This window comes from Erythrolamprus reginae, chromosome 2 (assembly GCF_031021105.1).
Source record: "Erythrolamprus reginae isolate rEryReg1 chromosome 2, rEryReg1.hap1, whole genome shotgun sequence".
NCBI classification, from domain to species: domain Eukaryota; kingdom Metazoa; phylum Chordata; class Lepidosauria; order Squamata; family Dipsadidae; genus Erythrolamprus; species Erythrolamprus reginae.
The window spans coordinates 206,316,882-206,337,620 of NC_091951.1; the positions used below are offsets into that span (position 1 = coordinate 206,316,882).

General features: G+C 41.2%; 1 protein-coding gene across 1 annotated transcript in view; it reads left to right on the forward strand.

The window, feature by feature from the left end:
* ICAM5 (intercellular adhesion molecule 5) overlaps positions 1 to 18,364 on the forward strand; it is a 30,067-nt gene extending 11,703 nt beyond the window's left edge. Inside the window, exons 4-12 of the mRNA XM_070741473.1 lie at positions 3,662 to 3,940; positions 4,800 to 5,078; positions 10,115 to 10,357; positions 11,572 to 11,814; positions 12,364 to 12,606; positions 13,238 to 13,477; positions 14,091 to 14,333; positions 15,655 to 15,918; positions 18,147 to 18,364. Coding sequence (XP_070597574.1) covers positions 3,662 to 3,940; positions 4,800 to 5,078; positions 10,115 to 10,357; positions 11,572 to 11,814; positions 12,364 to 12,606; positions 13,238 to 13,477; positions 14,091 to 14,333; positions 15,655 to 15,918; positions 18,147 to 18,364 — 2,252 coding nt within the window. The remainder of the gene's footprint in view (positions 1 to 3,661; positions 3,941 to 4,799; positions 5,079 to 10,114; positions 10,358 to 11,571; positions 11,815 to 12,363; positions 12,607 to 13,237; positions 13,478 to 14,090; positions 14,334 to 15,654; positions 15,919 to 18,146) is intronic.
* Positions 18,365 to 20,739: the final 2,375 nt, after the last annotated feature.

A 20,739-nucleotide genomic window follows, 5' to 3' on the forward strand; every position in this document is an offset into this window, starting at 1 on the left:
TCCACCAGACTTTGGGCTAAGGTAGCTGAGGCCCTTTCTTGAGTTTCTATGGTTGGCTGGGTGGCCATCTTTGTTTTTATCAGATTTTACTGATTTTTTTTGTATGTCTGGGCTACATTTTACTATCTTGAAAGACTGCACCACTGAAATGCAAGGACAAAATGAGTAGTCCCAAAGGTGTTTTTTTTCCCCAAGAGGCAAGTGGATTTTACGTTTTTTCTTTGAAGACATTTCGTTTCTCATCCAAGAAGCTTCTTGGATGAGAAGTGAAAGGTCTTCAAAGAAAAAAAAATAGAAAGCCCACTTGTCTCTTGAAAAAAGCAACTTTGGGCAATCATGACCTGGATGTCTGAGAATCTCCACAGACAACAAAATGAGTAATTATCACTGTCCTATATTTATAGCTTCTTTTTTAAAAAAAGGCTTAAAATAGTTGATGTGATGTGACTCTGGAAGGCTTAACTTGTCTTCCAAATATATTGATCAAAAAAATAAAGGGAACACTCAGAGAACACATCCTAGATCTGAATGAATGAAATATTCTCATTGAATATTTTGTTCTGTACCAAGTTGAATGTGCTGACGATCGCATGTGAAATTGATTGTCAATCAGTGTTGCTTCCTCTGTGGACAGTTTGATTTCACCGAAGTTTGATTTACGTGGAGTTATATTGTCTTGTTTAAGTGTTCCCTTTATTTTTTTGAGCAGTGCATATTTGAATCCAGTGTTCCCACCATCTCTCCAAATGTTGGGTCTATGAACTCTTGTTACATCACTCAGTTATAATATAACACCCACTGTGCCTCAGTAGTCCTTGAAAACAAATAACAATAAATTGGAAGAACAAGAAGCGTAAATGCAGCATTTGGCCAGAAAGACCTGATAAAAGCTGATTTATTTATTTTTTGTATTAAGGACATATGCTAGTGATAAGATGGCAAAACTAGCAGTGGCTGTAGCAGGATAACAAAATAAGTGCTGCCTTCCCTCCTCTGTGCCATGCATACATTGCCAAAAGGAGGAAGGATCACTTACTAATACAATAACCAAATATCTTTTGGGCTGAGCAATGACTGATGAAATATGACAGCCAGACTTCAGCTTTTTCCAATGGAAAAAAGGACTCTTGGTACATTAATGATATAAAAAAAATATTTTCTGATGTTGAAGTGAGGGGGAAAATGGGCGTTGATATCTCCGATAATTTAAACAATTATAATTAATTGCAGAATATTTAATTTGATAAGGTATTGGAGCCATTTAATAAGCTAGTAAGATTTTCATTCATATGAATTGCTCCAGATTTTTTTTTCCCTTCCTCCATCTCAGTTCCTCATTCTTTGCTCAGGAAAGGCATTCTACTGCAATTGAGCATGCCGGAAACATGTAATTATGATAACCCTGTTAGTGGGAGTATATTAATAACTGTATGTCAAAAACATTGCCCTTTATTCTCCCTGAATTAGATGTGACTCATAATTCTGTTCTGGTGCCCAGAGAATTAACTGCCCCCAATTTTAGCTGTGCCAGAGTGCGAGGGCATTGGAAAGACAAGATGCAGGCAGATTTCTTCACCTATTTAAGGATTGTCATGAAAACATGTGTAGACACCTGAACATCAGCTGACAGTACTGTATGTCATTGTTCATTCTTCATTCTAAAAGACTCAATACATATGTTTTAGAAATAATTATGCCCCATAACTAAGATGAAAAACATCATCAGCTAAGAACAATGAAGAGCCCCAAAAGATCAAAACAACTAGTGGGCACATTTTGTCAGTGAAAAAACAATAATTGGAGATTGTGTGAACCTGTGAAAATTTAAAAGCATCTCACGGATGTTTTCACAAGATGCTTTCACACTTATCAACACTGTCCTCCCCCCCTTCCATACACCATCCAACCTCCTCTGTGATCACTACCACCACCACAATTTACATATGTCAGCTTTATTAGGCAAGGAGGAACATTTGCAAACAATACCTTTGCCCATGTACCATTCCCACCCCCATTTTCATTCTATTTCATGAAGGGGAAATGTTTCAAAAGTGATGTTGAAGATTAACACTTTTTTAAACCACAAAACAACTTCGGACTTCATTTGGTTTCATTAGAAGAATCCTTAAGGGGGGGAGCAGTTGGGGCAAGAAGCCTGGAGACGACCAAGAGAAATGTCATCACATTGATGTTCAGCAGCACAACACTGCCTAATTATGTGATATCCTCTAAATCAGAGGTGTCAAACTTGATTTCACTGAGAGCCACATCAGGGTTGTGTTTGAGCTTAAAGAGGGGAATGGTCAGTTTTATGTGACTCATGTCAGGATGCCTGTGATGGCTCAAGTGCTCGGCAGTGAAAACAGGCTTCTAAGCTCCATTTCCGGCTGCTATAAAGGGCATGCATAAGCGCACCATTGTGCCTACCGTCCCTGTCATTCCTTTTTACTTATGTTATCTTTATACAAACTACTATCCTATACATATTTGACAAATCAATCAATCAATAAAAATAAGATAAAATGCCCTCCTGCAACCCTCTGCCAGCAAAAATGAAGCCTGCGCAGCCAGGGGTAAAATCTAGCAGCTTCTGACAAGTTTTGGAGAATCGGTAGTGGAAATTCTTAGTAGTCCAGAGAACCGGTAGTGGAAATTCTTAGTAGTCCAGAGAACCGGTAGTGGAAATTCTTAGTAGTCCAGAGAACCGGTAGTGGAAATTCTTAGTAGTCCAGAGAACCGGTAGTGGAAATTCTTAGTAGTCCAGAGAACCGGTAGTGGAAATTCTTAGTAGTCCAGAGAACCGGTAGTGGAAATTCTGAGTAGTTCAGAGAACTGGTAGTGGAAATTCTGAGTAGTTCAGAGAACTGGTAGTAAAAATTTTGAATAATATGGAGAACTGGGAAATATCACCTCTGGCTGGCCCCAGAGTGGGATGGAAACGGTGATTTTGCAGTATCCTTCCCCTGCAGTGGGGTGGAAATGAAGATTTTGTAGTATCTCTCCCCTGCCACACCCACCAAGCCACACCCACAGAACCAGTAGTTTTTTAAAAATGGATTTCACTATTAGGCGCAGCCATCCCGAGCTGTATTTTTGCTGGCGGAAGCATTCAATGTCAGTCCTTCATTGTTTCCAAGGCCCGATCTAAGCACCTCATGGACCAGATCCTGCCCGCTGTCCTTGGGTTTGAAACTCCTGCTCTAAATCCATTCCTATGCTGCTCTGCCACTAGTAAGTGTATCTCATTATAAAAGCCTGAGATTCCTTAGCCTCTATCATGTCTACCAAGTACTCAGTTATTTCAGAGTTCCTTTCCAGCAGTAACTCAAAAGATGTGTTCAGGAGGAAACTTTCAAGTCTTGCAATATGCAGGGTGTTGTCCTGTATCCACAATCCCAGAGAAAATCCATGGAGTCATGTTGCCTCCAGAGGCTGAAGTGCCCATTCTGGATAAATTAGACAAATATTAATAATGATAGGAAAAGAAAAATGTTCCTGACTGATTAGAGAGCAAAGGGCAAACATGCAATAGAAAAAAATAGATTTCTTTGGGGAGTTCATGGAACTAATCTGGCTTCCTGAGAGGGTGCTTAAAAGAGGTTCTCTTATCTGATGGCTTTCCTGGCAGAGAAATAATTGGAAAAATCATTCTTTCTTATAGATTTTCTGGCAGATCCCCAGCTTCACACTTTGCGCTACATACAAGCTGGCTCTAACCCGAGTGTGACCTGCGAGGTTGCCGGGGTCTTCCCAGCTGAAGAGGCTCAAGTTGACTTGACGTTCGCAGAACAGAGTTTGAATGCCAGCATCATTCTGTCGGGTGATACTGTGAGAGCTCAAGCTCAGGTGTCTTCCTTGGCAACAGGAAACTATCAGCTAAACTGCACCGTGTCCCTGGGACCCATAACCAAATCTGCAGTGGAAACCGTGCATATCTACAGTGAGTGGCTGCTCAGATTTCCACCGAATTGTGGCTTGATTCCAAAACAAGCTAACTAGGATCGAGGAGGAAGAATGATAGGACTAAGCACATTAATCATCATTGCAATAAGTTTTGAGTTAGAATAAAGAAGCCAGTCCTTTCACTTCATTGTAACTTAGTTTAACCTATGTTTATATCATTGGGGTGTGCTGAATTTTTACCAGTGAGATGTTTCTGATCATGATAAGCTACTATGCAAAGTTCTAAAGAACCTGAGAGAAGAACACAGCAGGTCATGTTTTCAGCCTCATCTTTCCAAATCCCACAATCCTTGTGAAAGAATCCTTGTGTAAGAACCCATCTGTTATTTCTCGCTTTGAACCTATAAAAAACAAATCTGGCCCCAGTACTATAAATACATAAAATTCTGCCAAAAATGTGTTGCTGGGTATGCCAAAAATGTAATATCCTGTTTCCTTCTGTGGTACCTTCTGCAATTTTCCCCTCAACCTGTGAATTTTCCTGAGCAGTAACTCTTTATTATCTTGGATCACTGCCCATGGTAGCTGATTCTGATAGGTCAGGTGCAGTCAGTGAAGGGCTGCCAAAATTTATGGTTTATGCAGGACGCCCTGCATTTTCTTTCAATATCTTTTATTGCAAATTGGGTGCTTTGGGGTAGAGATCAACTTTTGCTACCCCACTGCGTTCCCTCCCATCCGGGCAATAGCCCACCTTATCTGTTCAAAAACAAATTCTTAAGACTATTTATCTGTGAAATAGTGTCTAGCATTTGATGCAATTCCCTGCTGCCATCGTCTCCTGAGCTTTCAGAAGTAGCATTCTTTTTTCTTTCTTTCTTTTTTCAAAATTGCAGATCTTCCACAGCCTTCTTTGGAAATCCACCCCTCCAAGGTCCTTGCCAATAATTTTGTGACGGTTCTGTGCAACTCGTCAGCGCCTGAACCTCCCAGCTTTTCTCTGCAGATCCAAAATGCTTCTGGGAGAATCTTGGCATCCAGTGAAGAATTTCCTTTGCAATTCAACCTGACAGCTCAAGAGGAGGACAATGGACAAGACTTTGTCTGTGTGGCTGAACTCGAAATTGATGGGATGACCATAACAAAGCACACCTCTGCCACCCTCATGGTCCTCTGTGAGTACAGACAATCCTTCCTACAACGGCATGTTGCTTGCTAGTTTTCCATTAGAACTCTAATTTTGCAAATTAGGATATTCAAACAACTGCAAACCCCCAAAACTTTAACCTTAGTTTGTCTGCAGTTGACCTCTCTCCATTTCTAAGAGGTCTGTAAGGGGCAGGTATAAGCGCATCATTGTGCCTACCATTCCTGTCCTACTGTCCTAAGAGGAAGGAAGGTGCATGTGTATTTCTCTCTGTGAATGCTCATTTTGCCTCTGCTTGGAATTGCCCAGTAGGATCTAAGACACAGGATCTCTTTGATTATATTGCTAGAGATCTCACAATGACCTGTCCAAATTGTTTTCTGTCTTGCTGTTGCCACTGAAAGCTTCTGACGCACTCTGGCTACAAAACAGCTCATTATTCTAAACCCCCAATGAAAGCAGACAGGCTTTCACTATAGGTGGGAACCCAGGAAGCACCAGTAAACCTGTCAGCAATGCTAGGACCATTCTGTGTTTGTCGTCTGCAATAAAAAATCTAGCAAACTATTGCACTTACATGCTCACTTCTACTTCAGATATAATATGTGTTAGCATAAGATAGCAGCCAGTGATGGGAGAAGGAGGCAGACGAACTCATTTGCAATTCAGCGTCTATCAGGAAGGAACAAGGAGGTGTAATTCATGTAGTGTTGCTACAGGAACCTCCAGCACTGAATTAAAGATGCCTGGCATTTGTGTTGATGAGATGGACTAGAGCAGGGATGGACAGAAGGCAGGACGGGGTGGAACACAGTTCCACCAGCGAAAATGAAGCTGCGTGCGCAGCTCCAGCTGATTGGCAGCAGTCACTTCCTGGATTACCAGGCTCGGCTCGGCTCTCCTTTTTTTCCCTGCTGCTGCTGCTATGTCTACACTCCTTGCTTTTTTCCTCTTTCCTCCTTCCTGGCCTCGGATGAGTTACCCTCTCTCCTGCCTGGCTCCCCTCCAGCAGAAGGCGTGGGTGGAAGCGGCGATGGCAGCATTTATGCTTCTGGTAGCACCCGTTCGCCTAGCTACCCATCCTGAGGCAGGGGGATGACCCAGGAAGGAGAGTGCGGAAAACATGAAGCAAATTGTCACCCTAGCAAGTGACACTTGTAATGTTGTAAGTCGAGGACTTAACAATTCACTTGAACGATGATGATCATTCAAGCCACTCCCACCTGGTCACATGGCCAGCAAGCCACTCCTACCCAATCACATGACCATTAAGCCACACCCACAGTGTGGCAGTAAAAGGTTTGGCTGCCCATTACTGGATTAGAGACCTGGATCCAACCTTTGGTCAGGAGTATAGGGAAGGGAAGCAGAGATGGAGGCTGCTGAAATCTCTTTTTATCCTGGTTACCCAAGGTGAAAACAGGCCACTTTCCAGTCTGCCTCAGCACAAAATAGGAGAGGTCCCATCCACCCAAGAAGCAGGGGGAGGAGAAAGGCAAGAGGGGTGCTGCTGCCCGAGCACAACATGGGGAACCCTTCTTTTGGTCTAGTAATTGGCAGCACGAGAGCCGCTAAGGCCATGGAGATAATAGAGAATGAGCCCCCAATGGATCCATTCTCTGCCACTTTTCTCCTCTTCCCCCTGTTCTTTCTGCTTTCCAAACAAGAGCAGGTGGGAAGAACCAGACCATCCTTATCCCTGCTTCTAACCCTGCCCTGTGACCTGGGTGGCAATCAAAGCAGAAGAGAGGAGGAAGGGAAGAGTATCTACTCATGCTTTCATGCAGGAGGGCAACCAGGATTCTCTACTGTGACATAGTGGTCCACCCTATCAATGCACTCCTGCTGATGCATAAATAAAGTTGCATTTTGTTGTAAAACCAAGAGTGCCACTGTCTTCAGGAGTGCAGAAGCAGCAGCTATTTGTAGGCAATCTCCCGATGATATGCCAACATGCATCACATGTCCAGTGGCTGACCAGTAGATTGTTAGACATACAGTATGTAAAATGGTCTCCTCCATCCCAGACCTTGTAGGAGATGTTCCTCTGTATTGCTGAGGAACCTTCCCTGCAGTAGGTATGTCTGTAATTAAGTAGACCTTCTTTGGAGGAAATGAGGTCTTTTTGAGCCAGGGTGGCACAGGGGTTAGAGTGCAACACTGCAGGCTACTTCAGCTAACTGCTAGCTGCAGTTCAGCAATTCAAATCTCACCACCGGCTCAAGGTTGACTCAGCCGTCCATCCTTCCGAGGTGGGTAAAATGAGGACCCAGATTGTTGGGGGCAAGAGGCTGATTCTGTAAACGGCTTAGAGAGGGCTGTAAAAGCACTGTGAAGCGATATATAAAGTCTAAATGCTATTGCTATTACTGCTGGAGAAACTGAAACAGAAAGATCCTATTCTTTCTCCCAATCCTCACCCTCAAGTACTTTTTGTCCCACCAAGCACTCCCAGTTTGCTACTACCAACTTTCCAAACCCATGGAGACTAGGGCAATGACAACCCCTGGAGACTAGGGCAATGAAGGGAGAAGTGGCATCCAAACTCTCCCTCCTTTTCACCATCTTTCATCTGCCCCCCTCCATCCTGAGTTGGTAGAGTGATGTTTGTAGGGCACAATGGAAGAATAGAAGAGAAGAGAATTCTTTATTGGCCAGGTGTGATTGGACATACAAGGAATTTGTCTTTGGTGCATATTCTCTCAATGTACATAAAAGAAAAGAGACATTTCTCAAGAGTCACAAGATGGCAAAGACTGCCCATTACACATAATTGGAGTGGGAGCGCTGAGACTGTAGGGCAAAAGATCCCCGAGTCTCTTTCTAGCTCTATCTCCTGCCTTGGTGTGTGGTTTGCTAGCCCTCACTGTCACCACTTGTTTTGTAGGCAGCCCCTCACCTGGAATCCTCCCCTCTGCCCTTAGTGTGTGAGAGAAGTTTCAATCCCATAATCTGTAAATAAAAAAGGTTTTATGCAAAATCTTGCATAATTTGCAAACTTATTTCTGACAATTTAAAAAGAAAAGATGTGAGAAACAAAATTGTCTGCACTGGTTGCACAGCACTGAGATACAGCTAAGGAAATCATCAAGTTTTGTTTTAACACATTCATATTTTAGGAAGATGGATCAATCTCATAAATAAAATAGAACAGTATTTGAAAAAAAATATAGGGGGCAAAATAGGAAATATAAGGCCTTGAATAGACCACAATAAGGGCCTCCTCTTAATATGAAGAGCCCATGCTGTAAAGTTATATAAAGCACACCAATATTGAGCCTGCATAGAGAACATTAATATCAAATATGTACAATCAAAATAAAAATTATAATGTAGTGTTCTGTCTAGAATTGTCTATATGTACCTATTCCTTGGAGACAAAAAGACTTCCAGAGAAAAAGCTTTCTTGTTTCCGAGAGACTGCCACTTTCTCCCAGATTGCAGCTTTCAATCAAAGGCCCAGGAGCAACATTTCTCAACCTTGTTACCCAGCTCCTGCCTTTGTCCTCAAAAGATAAAAGATTTTCTCTAGCAGAAAGGGGGAAGTTTAGAGTAATCCTCATGTGCACGTGAATCTTTAGCTACAAGCACTAGTCAGTTCAAATGAATATTGAAACTCAGATGTTGCTCTCATATCAGTCAGTATGGGGTGGGGGGATTATTCACCCAGTTTCCATAGCAATAGTGTCTACAACTGCGGATGTATCCTTGCCATATATGTTTAAAACACAATAGAATAGAATAGAATAGAATAGAATAGAATAGAACAGAACAGAACAGAACAGAACAGAATAGAATTCTTTATTGGCCAAGTGTGATTGGACACACAAGGAATTTGTCTTGGTGCAGATGCTCTCAGTGTACATAAAAGAAAAAAAGATACATTTGTCAAGAATTATGTGGTGCAACACTTAATGATTGTCATAGGGGTCAAATAAGCAATGAAGAAACAATCAATGGAAGGTCAATGGGATTCTGGTTTTTTAAAAGTTGATTATGCAAAATCAGCCTTGTAAATGATATAATGATTTCTGGTACTCAGAAATCTCTGTGCAACCCAAAATGCACCTGAAGGCAGGACAAGAATGGAAACTAATCAAAAAGAGAAGCAATCTAAAACTAAGGAGAAATTTCCTGGCAGTTAGAACAATTAATCAGTGGAACAACTTGCCTCCAGAAGTCGTGAATTCTCTAACATTGGAAGTTTTAATGTAATGATTAGACAGTCCTCAGTGATGGACTCCTATGGGTATGGTCAGGTACATAGAACCGGTATAAAAATTTTGGTCAGGTATGCAAAACCGGTAGAAAAAAAATTTGAACTTTTTCTTCGTTTTTCCCATCTGGGCTCTGTGTATGTTTTTCCTTTCACAGTAAATAAGGTTGAATGTGTATAATTTTAGAAGAGCTGTGTGTGTGTGTGTGTGTGTGTGTGTGTGTGTGTGTGTGTGCACATACACATACAGTTTATATAGTAGATAATATATATTTTTGTGTGCCTGTGTGTAATATGTATGTACACATATGATATATACATAGAACTAAATAATATAATAATACGTTCAATAATAGTAAATACATAGGAAAATTGTATCTCCACATGGACACGCAGGGGCGCCTGTGAGTCAGGTGTGATAGCAGAATTGTGCTTGACTCCACTAGTAATGGTGCCCCTGTGTGTCCGTGCAAGATTTCACTACCTGCCCATGTGCAGTAGCAGAATTGCACTGGACTCTGCTAGCAATGGCGCCTCTGCATGTCCACATGCGATTTTGCTACCTGCCCAGGTGCGGTGGCAGAATTGCGCTGGACTCCGCTAACACTCAGAGCCACGTCACCATTCCGCCTTAGCAGCCCACCTCTGCACATGTGACATGGATTCGCTATGACGGCCCTAGAGGAACTCCCCTCACCAGATCTTAAATCAGCCTCACTCCAGGCTTAACTAACCATATGCCCACCGTTACCCAAATATTCTTCCCCAATCTTAAACATCCCCCTTTATTTCTCATCCAAAGAGAGAAGAGCCTCAACCAATGTGTATGTTCCCTCTGCACATTGCAGATGTGGCAGAAATGGATGAGTTGTCTTGTCCCAGCAACCACACATGGGTAGAGAGAACACAACAAGTGCTCCACTGCTTGGCTAAGGGGAATCCAAAGCCCTCGGTGGCTTGCTTCAAAGAAGGCATTGCTTACGATGAAGAAGCAAAGTTCCAGGTTGACCGGAGCCATGCTGGCATCTATAACTGCACAGCCACAAATGAGGTCGGCACCAGCGTTAGAACAATCACCATCCACGTGGAATGTAAGTAATGTTTCTGTATCAATGTGCGTGTACTTTGAGGGGTAGTGTCTAAGGAGCTGGACCAAGAGAGGGTTTTGGGCCAGCCACAGTCTCCTAGATTGCAAAGTCAAAAAGCATCTAATGCCCTGCTTCCCGGCGTAGGACCCACACCCCACAGGGGGGCAATTTGATTTTTAATAGGGGCAATTGGAACCTTGTTTAAACCAAGTTAATGTTCTTTTTTAGGCTTCCTCCACATGAATAGTAAGACTTACTGTGTTTCCCCGAAAATAAGACAGCATCTTATATTAATTTTTGCTCCCAAAGATGTGCTACGTCTTATTTTCAGGGGATGTCTTATTTTTTTCCAATGAATTGTATCCTGTATCCTGCTGCAGCAAAAATGCATCCAAACACACAGCTGCATTTTGGATGTGTATTGGATGTGTTTTAAATCTGATTGATGCAGCGTTTTGCGATGCAATTTATGGACAGCAGTGTTATATATGTTCTGTTCGGGAATACTGCGAAATGAAACATCTCCTACGTCTTACTTTCAGGGGATGCCTTATATTAGGCAATTCTACAAAACCTCTCCCATGTCTTACTTTCGGGGGTGACTTATTTTCGGGGAAACAGGGTATATGTCATGGGGTGGGGGATAATGATTTTAGAGATGCTTAGGTGGGAATGGGCAAAAAAAAGGTGGAGAACTACTGATATAATGTGTTTATCAACTTTTCTCCCTTCTCACATTCACATCCATTAAAATTCATTGCAAGGAAATTCAGGGGCTATGAAAGGAAGCATTTTCACCAAAAAAACCTATATCAGCCAAATATGGCAAGGGCCACAAATTGCTTTTAAAGGAGACTAGATAAATTTATGAAGAATCAGAATGTTTTTGGATATCTTATTCATTCATTGATTGGATTTATATGCTGTCCCTCTCCGTATACCTCTGACTGTAAACTTCTGGTTGGGTGACCATATGCCAGTTATTGAATCACAGATCTTTTCCACTGTTGATGCAAACAGCCATTGAAGAAAGTTTTCATGTAGTCCTCCTCCTCCTCATTCTCATCATCTTCATCTGCTTGTAAGATTCTTGAATGCATCTGTTTGCCCCTGGACTCTAACACAGAATACTGGACTAGATGGGCTTTTGGCCTGATGCATTTTAAGTTCCTGCGTTCTTATTGCCAAGCATCTTCTCCATCTTTTCTCTGTTATAGATGGCCCTGAGCTGGAAGAGTCCAAATGCCCAACTCATCAAACTTGGTTGGAAGGAAACCTGTGGAATCTCAGTTGCCAAGCGGATGGTGTTCCAGTTCCAGAAGTATTCTGCATAAAAGATGGCAAAGTGTACAATGCTGGAATGATGCACAATATCACTCAAAGTCATGCTGGCATTTATTACTGCAACGCTACCAATGTACACGGGTCAATTGCCAAGACAGTTGCTGTTGCAGTGGAATGTAAGTGCAACTTGTCAATTTGTCAGCCTCTCCAAGTAATACAATCAGGAAATGTGACCAGATGAGCTAATATTACTTTATTATAACACTTCTATGTTCAGAATAAATACCGATCACCTGTATTTGTATTTATTAGATTTGTATGCCGCCCCTCTCCATAGACTTTTACCACTAAATAAGTTAGTGGTGTTCCTTTTTGAGTTTCTTTTTCTGATTGATTTACAGGTGAGGCTATGCTCCTTCTTATGTGATTGTTCCCTAGGCAGCATTTTCTTCCCTTGTCTTTCAGGGGTCATTCCCACATACCATTTCACTATTGCAATGCAAATTGTGTGGGTTAATACTGAAAATCCAAAGTTCCATAATGTGTTTTTATCTGTGGCTATGTACTTATATTCAACATATGAATTTTCAATGCCAAGACATGAAAAATTCCCTCTCCAATGGAAATTATCAAGCATCATTGCTTACTGCACCATTTGTATATTGTTGACCTATATTTTCCTACATTTCATTTTTAAAAAATCAGAATTTTTTAAAATCTTCTAGATGAGCCTGAAATGGATGATTTCAGCTGTCCTCATAACTGGATTCTGACAGAAGAGACACCACCTGTGTTCACCTGTTTTGCTTTGGGAAACCCAGAACCAACGGTTGAATGCACTAAAGATGGAAAGGCTTATAGTCCTGGGATTCTCCAGAACGTCACCAGAGAATATGCTGGAAGTTATCTTTGTACAGCCACAAACATCCATGGATCCATCTCTAGAGCTGTGAACATCCAGGTGGAATGTAAGTAAACATGGCAAGAGTTTTTTTAAACTCTTTTTTAAAAAATGGCTGCCGTTTAGAAGTGATCTAAAACAAGTGGTGCCATTCTGGTGTTCTTTGATTTTTATTGTACTTTTTAATTTTCCATAAATATCTCTCACTTAATTTTCAACTCTTGCTGCAAGAGAGGGGACCCTTATGGATCAGATTAGAATCATGAGCTGGGAGGTGGAGGTTCTCATACCTTTCCTATAATTCTCCTTTTTTAACTGGTCTTTTTCCCCAGTTGGAAACTTTAATGGAGGTATTTTTTTTCTCTAAAAGATATCTTCTCTATTTCAAAACTGCTTCTTTAAGAAATTCTCATTTGCACCATTTTCAGGACTGTAGTTCATTTTAAAGCATTCTTTTGGGGGGCAAGGTATTGAAAAGGTGATCGTTCAAGTACACGCAGGGTTAAGTGAGACAGTTTTTCTCTTAACTTATTTTCCATTCATCCTCATACCATGATTTGATATGTAAAACAACTTTTCCAGAATCCTACATTTAAAGAGAATTAAGAGTTGATTTCTTGATTACTTTTGATTTGAATTTTTAATTTAAAAACCTGTGACCTAACCTTTTCAAACTATATTCTTTCCTGATATTCCAGATAAGCCAGAAATGGATGAATCTAACTGCCCAAGCAACTGGACATTGGTGGAAGAGGCATTGCCTACTTTTCTTTGTATGGCGGATGGGCTTCCACCTCCTGAAATTATATGCACCAAAGATAATAGATCATACGATCTCAGCCAAGGGCAAAGAATCCCAGCCAACAACGGAACCTTCTGGTGTAATGCAACAAACCGACATGGCAGTGTAGCCAAGGCAGTCAAGATTACAGTTGAAAGTGAGTGTTGATTATAAAGAGAAACGTTGATCCATCACTTACTTTCACCTGTCAGGAAGACTTACTTTTACTTTAATTTTGTCTACACTAGGGACTCCTGCACTTTCACTAAAGGTTAGGAGTCATTTAGCTAAGTAACATTCTGTATCTTTGTGAAATCCAAGCTTTCCTTTGTCAGGTACAAGAGGAATATTATACCAGGGTGTGGAGTGAATTTAAACATGCCTTTTTAATCAGCTGAATCTAACTCTGTCTGTACCCACTATATTTCATCCCAAAATAAGGTCAACATCCTTTATTTTCTGTCATACTTTTGTCCCTGCAGATATGCTATTTAATGAGCGTTCATGGAGCATTGAAAATCCATAGTTCAGGCCTACATATTTCAATGTTCTTGCAAACTAAAGTGAAGAGAATTTGCTGGCAGCTTTAATTTACTGTATTTGTTTTTAACACAAGACATCTTGTGAAATGGAATGAGTTAGCAACAGAGTTATAGTCCTCTAGTTTGAAGCACAAAATGGCCATCTGTGAAGCAGGTTGACAGCAGCTGTTGGTTACCTATGCATATTTTATACATGTCAGGAGATCCTTGTCCATCCATTTGTTGCAGCCAAACCCAAGATGGATGAATCGAGCTGCCCAAGCAATCAGACCTGGTTGGAAGGGACTCTGCAGTCTCTGGCCTGCGAAGCAAATGGGATTCCCACCCCACTTGTCTTGTGTGCCAAGGAGGGAATGACTGGAGAATTCTACAGAGAGCAGAATGTCAGCAGGAATGACTCTGGCATCTATGAGTGCAATGCCACTAATGGCCATGGAACAGAGAGATGGATGGTGAACGTACAAGTGGAATGTGAGTCATCAGTTCATTCATGGCTTCATGGTGAACATCCATAAGATCTGTGCCTGAGGAGGGATGAGGTGGTTCCCCCAATTGCATTCATCTCCAATAGTTCATAAAATTCTTTCGTTGGCCATTATTATACTAGCAATTACTGAAGGTGAAGAGAGGGGAAGCTGGGTGTGGGGGAAGAGCAACCAGTGCATGTTCCTGCTTTGTAATCAAGATGTTGTGGGTTCAAATTGTAACAGACGCTTAATCTGGTTTCTCTCTGCCTCCTCTTCTTTCTGCACACTCATATTTTCTATTTTTTTCCTCTTTTCTTGATAAAAGCAATTTCACACTTTCACTCTAAATACACTCAACTCTTTCTAATCACCCAAAATAGTAAGCAACCTGTTTTGAAACAGCCCACATAAATACACACATCAATCAATCAGTCAATCAGTCAATCATACTTTTGCTTCCCTTTTCTCCAGCCCTGCATGAGGGTTTTCTTTTTCAATGCTGGAATCCTAGCACCTTGATTCAAAGCCTGGCCTTCAAAAACCTCAATGGATGACAGCAAAGAACTAGCTTTTTGTACATCAGTTGCCATCCATAATTCTGCAGCCCAAATCTGGCCTTGGTTTTACTCTTAAAGATGTGTTAGGAAAAGAGGCTTAGAAAAATAATACTATTAAGACATTCTTCCTTGGTGGCAGAAGCAATCACTCTGGAAACACCATTGTTTTAAAGTCCCAGTTCTGGTCCTCTGCCAGGGCAGTGGGTTGAATGTCACCCAACCTCCAAATCTTTACCCTTAGACTATCCACTGTTGACCTCACCCAATTCCTAAGAGGTCAGTAAGGAGTGTGCATAAGTGCACCAGTGTGCCTTCCGTCACCTGTCCTAATGTTTCCTTCTTATTAGTACCCATCTTGTATATATAAACAACATTATATCTATGTATAGTACCAATTTCTACTTGACTAAATAAATAAAAAGAGAAAGAAAAGAAAGAAAGAAAGAAAGAAAGAAAGAAAGAAAGAAAGAAAGAAAGAAAGAAAGAAAGAAAAAGAAATTATGCTACATTTTAGCTGTGCATGAGGTCTGTGCTCAAAACTCCATCTAGTGGTTATTTGACAGCTGGATGCTTTGCAAAACTCAACATCAACTTGTCTAAAAGCATTGCAATGCTGTTTGTTTGTTTGTTTGTTTGTTTGTTTGTTTGTTTGTTTGTTTGTTTGTTTGTTTGTTTAACAATGTCTAACTCAAGAGACTAAGATAGCTGGAGGAGACAGGTGAATGCCTTTTCCTGCATGAACTGAATACCCACCATTTTTGCTTCCAGACAGGCCAACTATTGCCATTCTATCAGTCAGTGGTTCTTTACCCATTAGAAGGGGAGAAAACATCACCATCACCTGCCAGGCAGATGGGTCCCCAGCTGCAAGCTATACCTGGACGTTGCCCCGTGCCTCCAACATCATCTTTGTTGGTAACAACAGCACAGTGATAATTGTCCATGCAGATGGACAGAACAATGGTGTGTATGAGTGCACAGCAAGCAACAAGCATGGGCAGCAGCACAGCCAAGTAGAAATCCAGGTGGAAGGTAAGACCGGATGCTACGCAAGCTTTGAAAAATGCCATTAGCTATGACATTTTATTTGCAAAGATGACAACTGGTAGCAGTCCAGGGAGCAGGACTGGGACAGCTTACAAGCTCTCCTTTTTTTCCCTAACAACAAAAACCCATTATCAGGAGTTAAGTGTGAAATAAGACTTAGTAAGAAAGTTGGGCATATGCTTAGTATAAAGAAATAAAGCACAGTTAAGCTTCAGATAGGAAGATAAAGCAACTGAAACAGAGAGTGATAATTATGTAAACCCATCACCACTGTGCTAATGCTTCTGTTTGCAAACATCCTGTTTTTTGTAAAAAAAAATATATGCAAATTTCCCAGGAAATTTGAGAGTGGCATGAAGACCTGCCCTTCCCCCTTTAATACCGTCCATCTCGGGCTTTTCTGAGCTGCCAGAGGAGCCTTTTGGTGGCACTTAAGGAGGCTTTGGCAGTCCAGAGCGAATGGAGCATTTTCCTTTCTCTGGGTGCTTGGAGAGAGAATAAACCACTTCGCTGTGGTGACTCCCTCGCGCTGCCTCCCATACAGGAGGTTGCCTCCTGGAGCCTCTGGGTGCAGAAAGGCAAAAGGGGGCACTTCACCCTGGCCGAATCAACTCGGCTTCAGCCAAACTGAGGAGTCACCTCAGTGAAGGAAAGGCACCAGCTACAAAGCAAGTGAGCAAGAGAAGAGGGGAGCCCTTCAGCATGGGAAGGAAAAGGAAGCAAGTAGCAGCAGCAGCAGCAGCCACCTTTCAGTCAAAGGAGTGGGAGGTTCCTCCCTCTTGTCCGCCTGGGTTTCTCTCTCTGGCACAGTGTATGGGAGGTAGCCTCCCACCGGGTGTATGGGAGGTGTGTGCTCCTCCTTGCCGCCTCTTTTTTTTAAGCCTTAATGTTTTGGATTTTTTTGATTCCCCTCACCTCACCTTCTTCCTTCGGCAGCGACTCTCCTCCTCCTCTTCTTCCTCCTCCTCCTCCCACCCAAATTCCGAGCTTTTATTTCTTTCCTAATGAGTTTGCCCGCATTATTTGCTTTTACATTGATTCCTATGGGAAAAATTGCTTCTATTTAAGAACTTTTCTACTTAAGAACCTGGTCACAGAACGAATTAAGTTCTGTGACCAGGTACCACTGTACACTGTATACTGAGACTCTTATACACATCTGCCATATAAGAACTAATTCAGAGGTATCCAACCTTGGCAAATTTAAAACATGTGGACTTAAAATCCCAGAATTCCCCAACCAAAACAGAGGATGAACTTTCAAAATAACTAAACCATAGATAACGTTAATTTAATTTAATTATTTATTTGACTTCTATGCCGCCCAATCCCAATGGGACTCAGAGTGACAAAAGAGAAACAGATAAGATATTTCAGATGAAACAGCCCATATAAAGAGCTAATTTTCAAAGAATGAAAATTTATCAACAGCTTTTTTTTCTCAGTAAAAGACCATGTGAAATGTTTAAAGGCATAAGTTGAAGCCTGCACATGTGGGCTTGTATATTTTTCAGGAGGTCAGGTTAGTTTTATGACAAGTGGCCACTACTTAAGAATTGTTTTTGTAAGCCAAAAGGCTGCTGACTAACAATATGCCCATGTAACACCAACACTCCACAGTCTGCATTGGTTGCCGATCAGTTTCCGGTCACAATTCAAAGTGTTGGTCATCACCTATAAAGCCCTTCATGGCACCAGACCAGGGTATCTACGAGACCGCCTTCTGCCGCACGAATCCCAGCAATCGGTTAGGTCCCACAGAGTGGGCCTTCCCTGGGTCCCTTCAACAAAACAATGTCATTTGGCGGGGCCCAGGGGAAGAGCCTTCTCTGTGGCGGCCCCGGCCCTCTGGAACCAACTCCCCCCAGATATTAGAATTGCCCCCACCCTCCTTGCCTTTCGTAAACTCCTTAAAACCCACCTCTGTCATCAAGCATGGGGGAACTGAGACATATCCCCCTGCCTATGTAGTTCTAGTGCATGATATGACTGTATGTATGTTTTTTATATTGGGGTTCCTTGCTTTTAGATTTTTAAATGTGTAATTGTTATCTTAGATTTTAATTATTAGATTTATCAATATATATATTTTTTGTCACTGTTGTGAGGCCCCCTGAGTCTGCGGAGAGGAGCGGCATACAAATCTAATTAATAATAATAATAATAATAATAATAATAATAATAATAATAATAATATGCTTCCTCTTTTGCAGATCACTGGCTGTATATTATTGTCATTGTGGCAATTGCTGGTGCCACCATGTTGGTCTTGGGAGGAATGGCTGGCGTCATTTATTACCTCAAATCCACGGCCTGTAAAAAGGGAGAATACAACGTCCGTGACGCAGAGAATTCTACTGAAGCCACTTTCCTAAATCGGGAGAGGCCTTGTGATATTGACATATATGGCATACAGCTCACCAGAACCTGAACAATCTCAGGCAGGTGCTCCTATCTGCCTCCCTAAATAGGGTCCAAGGAAGATAAATGAAAGAACCACTATTTTCTATACTGCCCACTCATATCTTTCACTATCTTCTGCCTTTGAAGGAAGGGTTTGGGGACCAAATAGTTTTCTATTTCACTCTGCAGTGTGTTAACAGACAATTGACTGCCCCGTGGTTGAGTATGGACAGTCAGTTATAGTGTGTCAGGTTCTGGCCCAGCCTAGCACAAACATGGCATTTTCCCAGAAAATGCAGCCTTTACCTCCTCCATTTTTGTAGATATCCTTTTAAAGTACTTCCTGCAGTTGAAAATATGAAGTGAGTTCATTGCCATTTGAAAACGTTGTATTGGAGAAACTGACTGCTTTTCTGTTCTGGGACATGGATGTTAATTCTGGCAGTAAAATTCTACAGATTCAGTCTTCTCTCCCTAGCTGATTGGTGCCTTGCCAACGTAGGAGACATCAACTTTGGTCCATCAGTTTTCATATTTGGAGCGGATGTAATGTTTTTAAGACAAGACAAAGGCTAGACTTTAAAAAGAAATGTGGAGGGAATTGATCTTAATAGAACATGGAATAAATGCAATTATGAACTGGTGTGCAGAGAATTACTGAGAACTAGCCAAATTGTTATTGTGGGCAACTCAATGTAAAAGAATGTAATCTTCCATTTTAATGTAACTAAGGTGATAACTGACTTGTTCAACATTAAATCAAGGTTTGTGTGTGAGAGAGAGGAGGGTGAGGGGGGGTGAAAGAGGGGGAGACAGAGAGAGAGAGAGACAGAGAGACATCAAGCCTAATCAAATGAATTGAGCTTAAATTCATGCCTTATGGATTTAGTTTGATAGATTTGTTTAACAGATTTGATTAAAGTGGCCTGCAGGCCATGTCATCTTTTTATATTTGTACGTACACATTACTGGGAATTCTCTATTAAGCTTCACCAACATAGTGGAAGATACGAGGGTCTCCTAGAAAGTAATGCACTACATTTTTTTCTCAGCCTATAGTAATGGTATGAATGCAAAACTTTAGATATACATTATTTGAATTGTCAGGAGTGCGTGTGTAAATTTTGCGCTTCTTCAGACAGATAGCGTAGCTGCAGCAGTGTTTCGAAATGGAGTCTGTATGACACTCGCCCAGAAAGTAATAAACCACATTGTTTCTTCAACAATTATTTATTGAACACAATGAAACTTACACACAAGAAAGAATGGTGTTTCTTCTACACTCCACAGGTTTTAAGATAGTAACATGGCTGTTAAGTGACTTTGCTTGTTAGATTGTCACAAAAGGTGGTCACTTGATCCTGGGACACTGCAAAAATCATAAAGACAAGCCAGTTACCAAGCATCTGAATTTTGATCACATGACCATGGGGATGCTCCAATGGTTATAAGCAGGGGTGGGCTACTGCCCGGAGAGGGGGGTTGGGGAACGCAGTGCGGTAGCAAAAATGGAGCTCCACCCCAGAGCATCCAATTTGCACTGAAAGATGTTGAAAGAAAATGCAGGGCGTCCTGCATAAACCACACACACAATGTGGTAGTAAAAATTTTGGTAGCCCTTCACTGGTTGTAAGCATGAAAAATGGTCATAATTTTTTTCAACATGTTTGTAATTTTGAATGATCCTAAACAAATCATTGTAAGTTGAGGATTACCTGTAATTCTCATAACAGTTATGTTATCAATGCAAAAGATGCATTGATTTGAGAGGAGTTTCTAGAGGTAAAATTCCTTGATAAAAGTCCATATATTTATTAATTCACATTTATAGCAGCTATAGATGACTTATATTAAGTGAAAGAATATAGCGCTATTGTACTCCAAAAGAACGACAAATAAGGGAACACCTCCCATTGGGCAGGTGGACGAATGGGTGCGCACCCAGCAATCTTTCAAGTATAAAGATATAGCCTGTATGTCAGAAGACAGATTCATGATAAAACTGTCCTGCCAATGGTCACGCTAAATAGATCTCCCATTTCATTTCCTCTGGAGACAAACATGATGCTGTTGGCCTCATATTAATAATCAATAAAGTAAAAGGGATTTGTAGGTTGAGTCTTATTGACAAGATTTTCCCTAATATGGTAGAAAGTGAAATGCGTTGCCCTCCAGTACTAAATAAATCAATTTATATTTCATTGGAATTGTATGAGTGTCTCAACTCAAAAAATGAATTCCTTTTCTAGCATCTGACCTCTGAATCTTTAAGAGCCCAGAAATGACATTAGTGTAAGGTATACTGGTACTTCCCCCTCCCCATCCCTTCCCCCTTCCCATATTCCCAGTCTTTGCAAAAAAAATAATCAAACAGTGTAACAATAAATAATATTTATTGCAGTT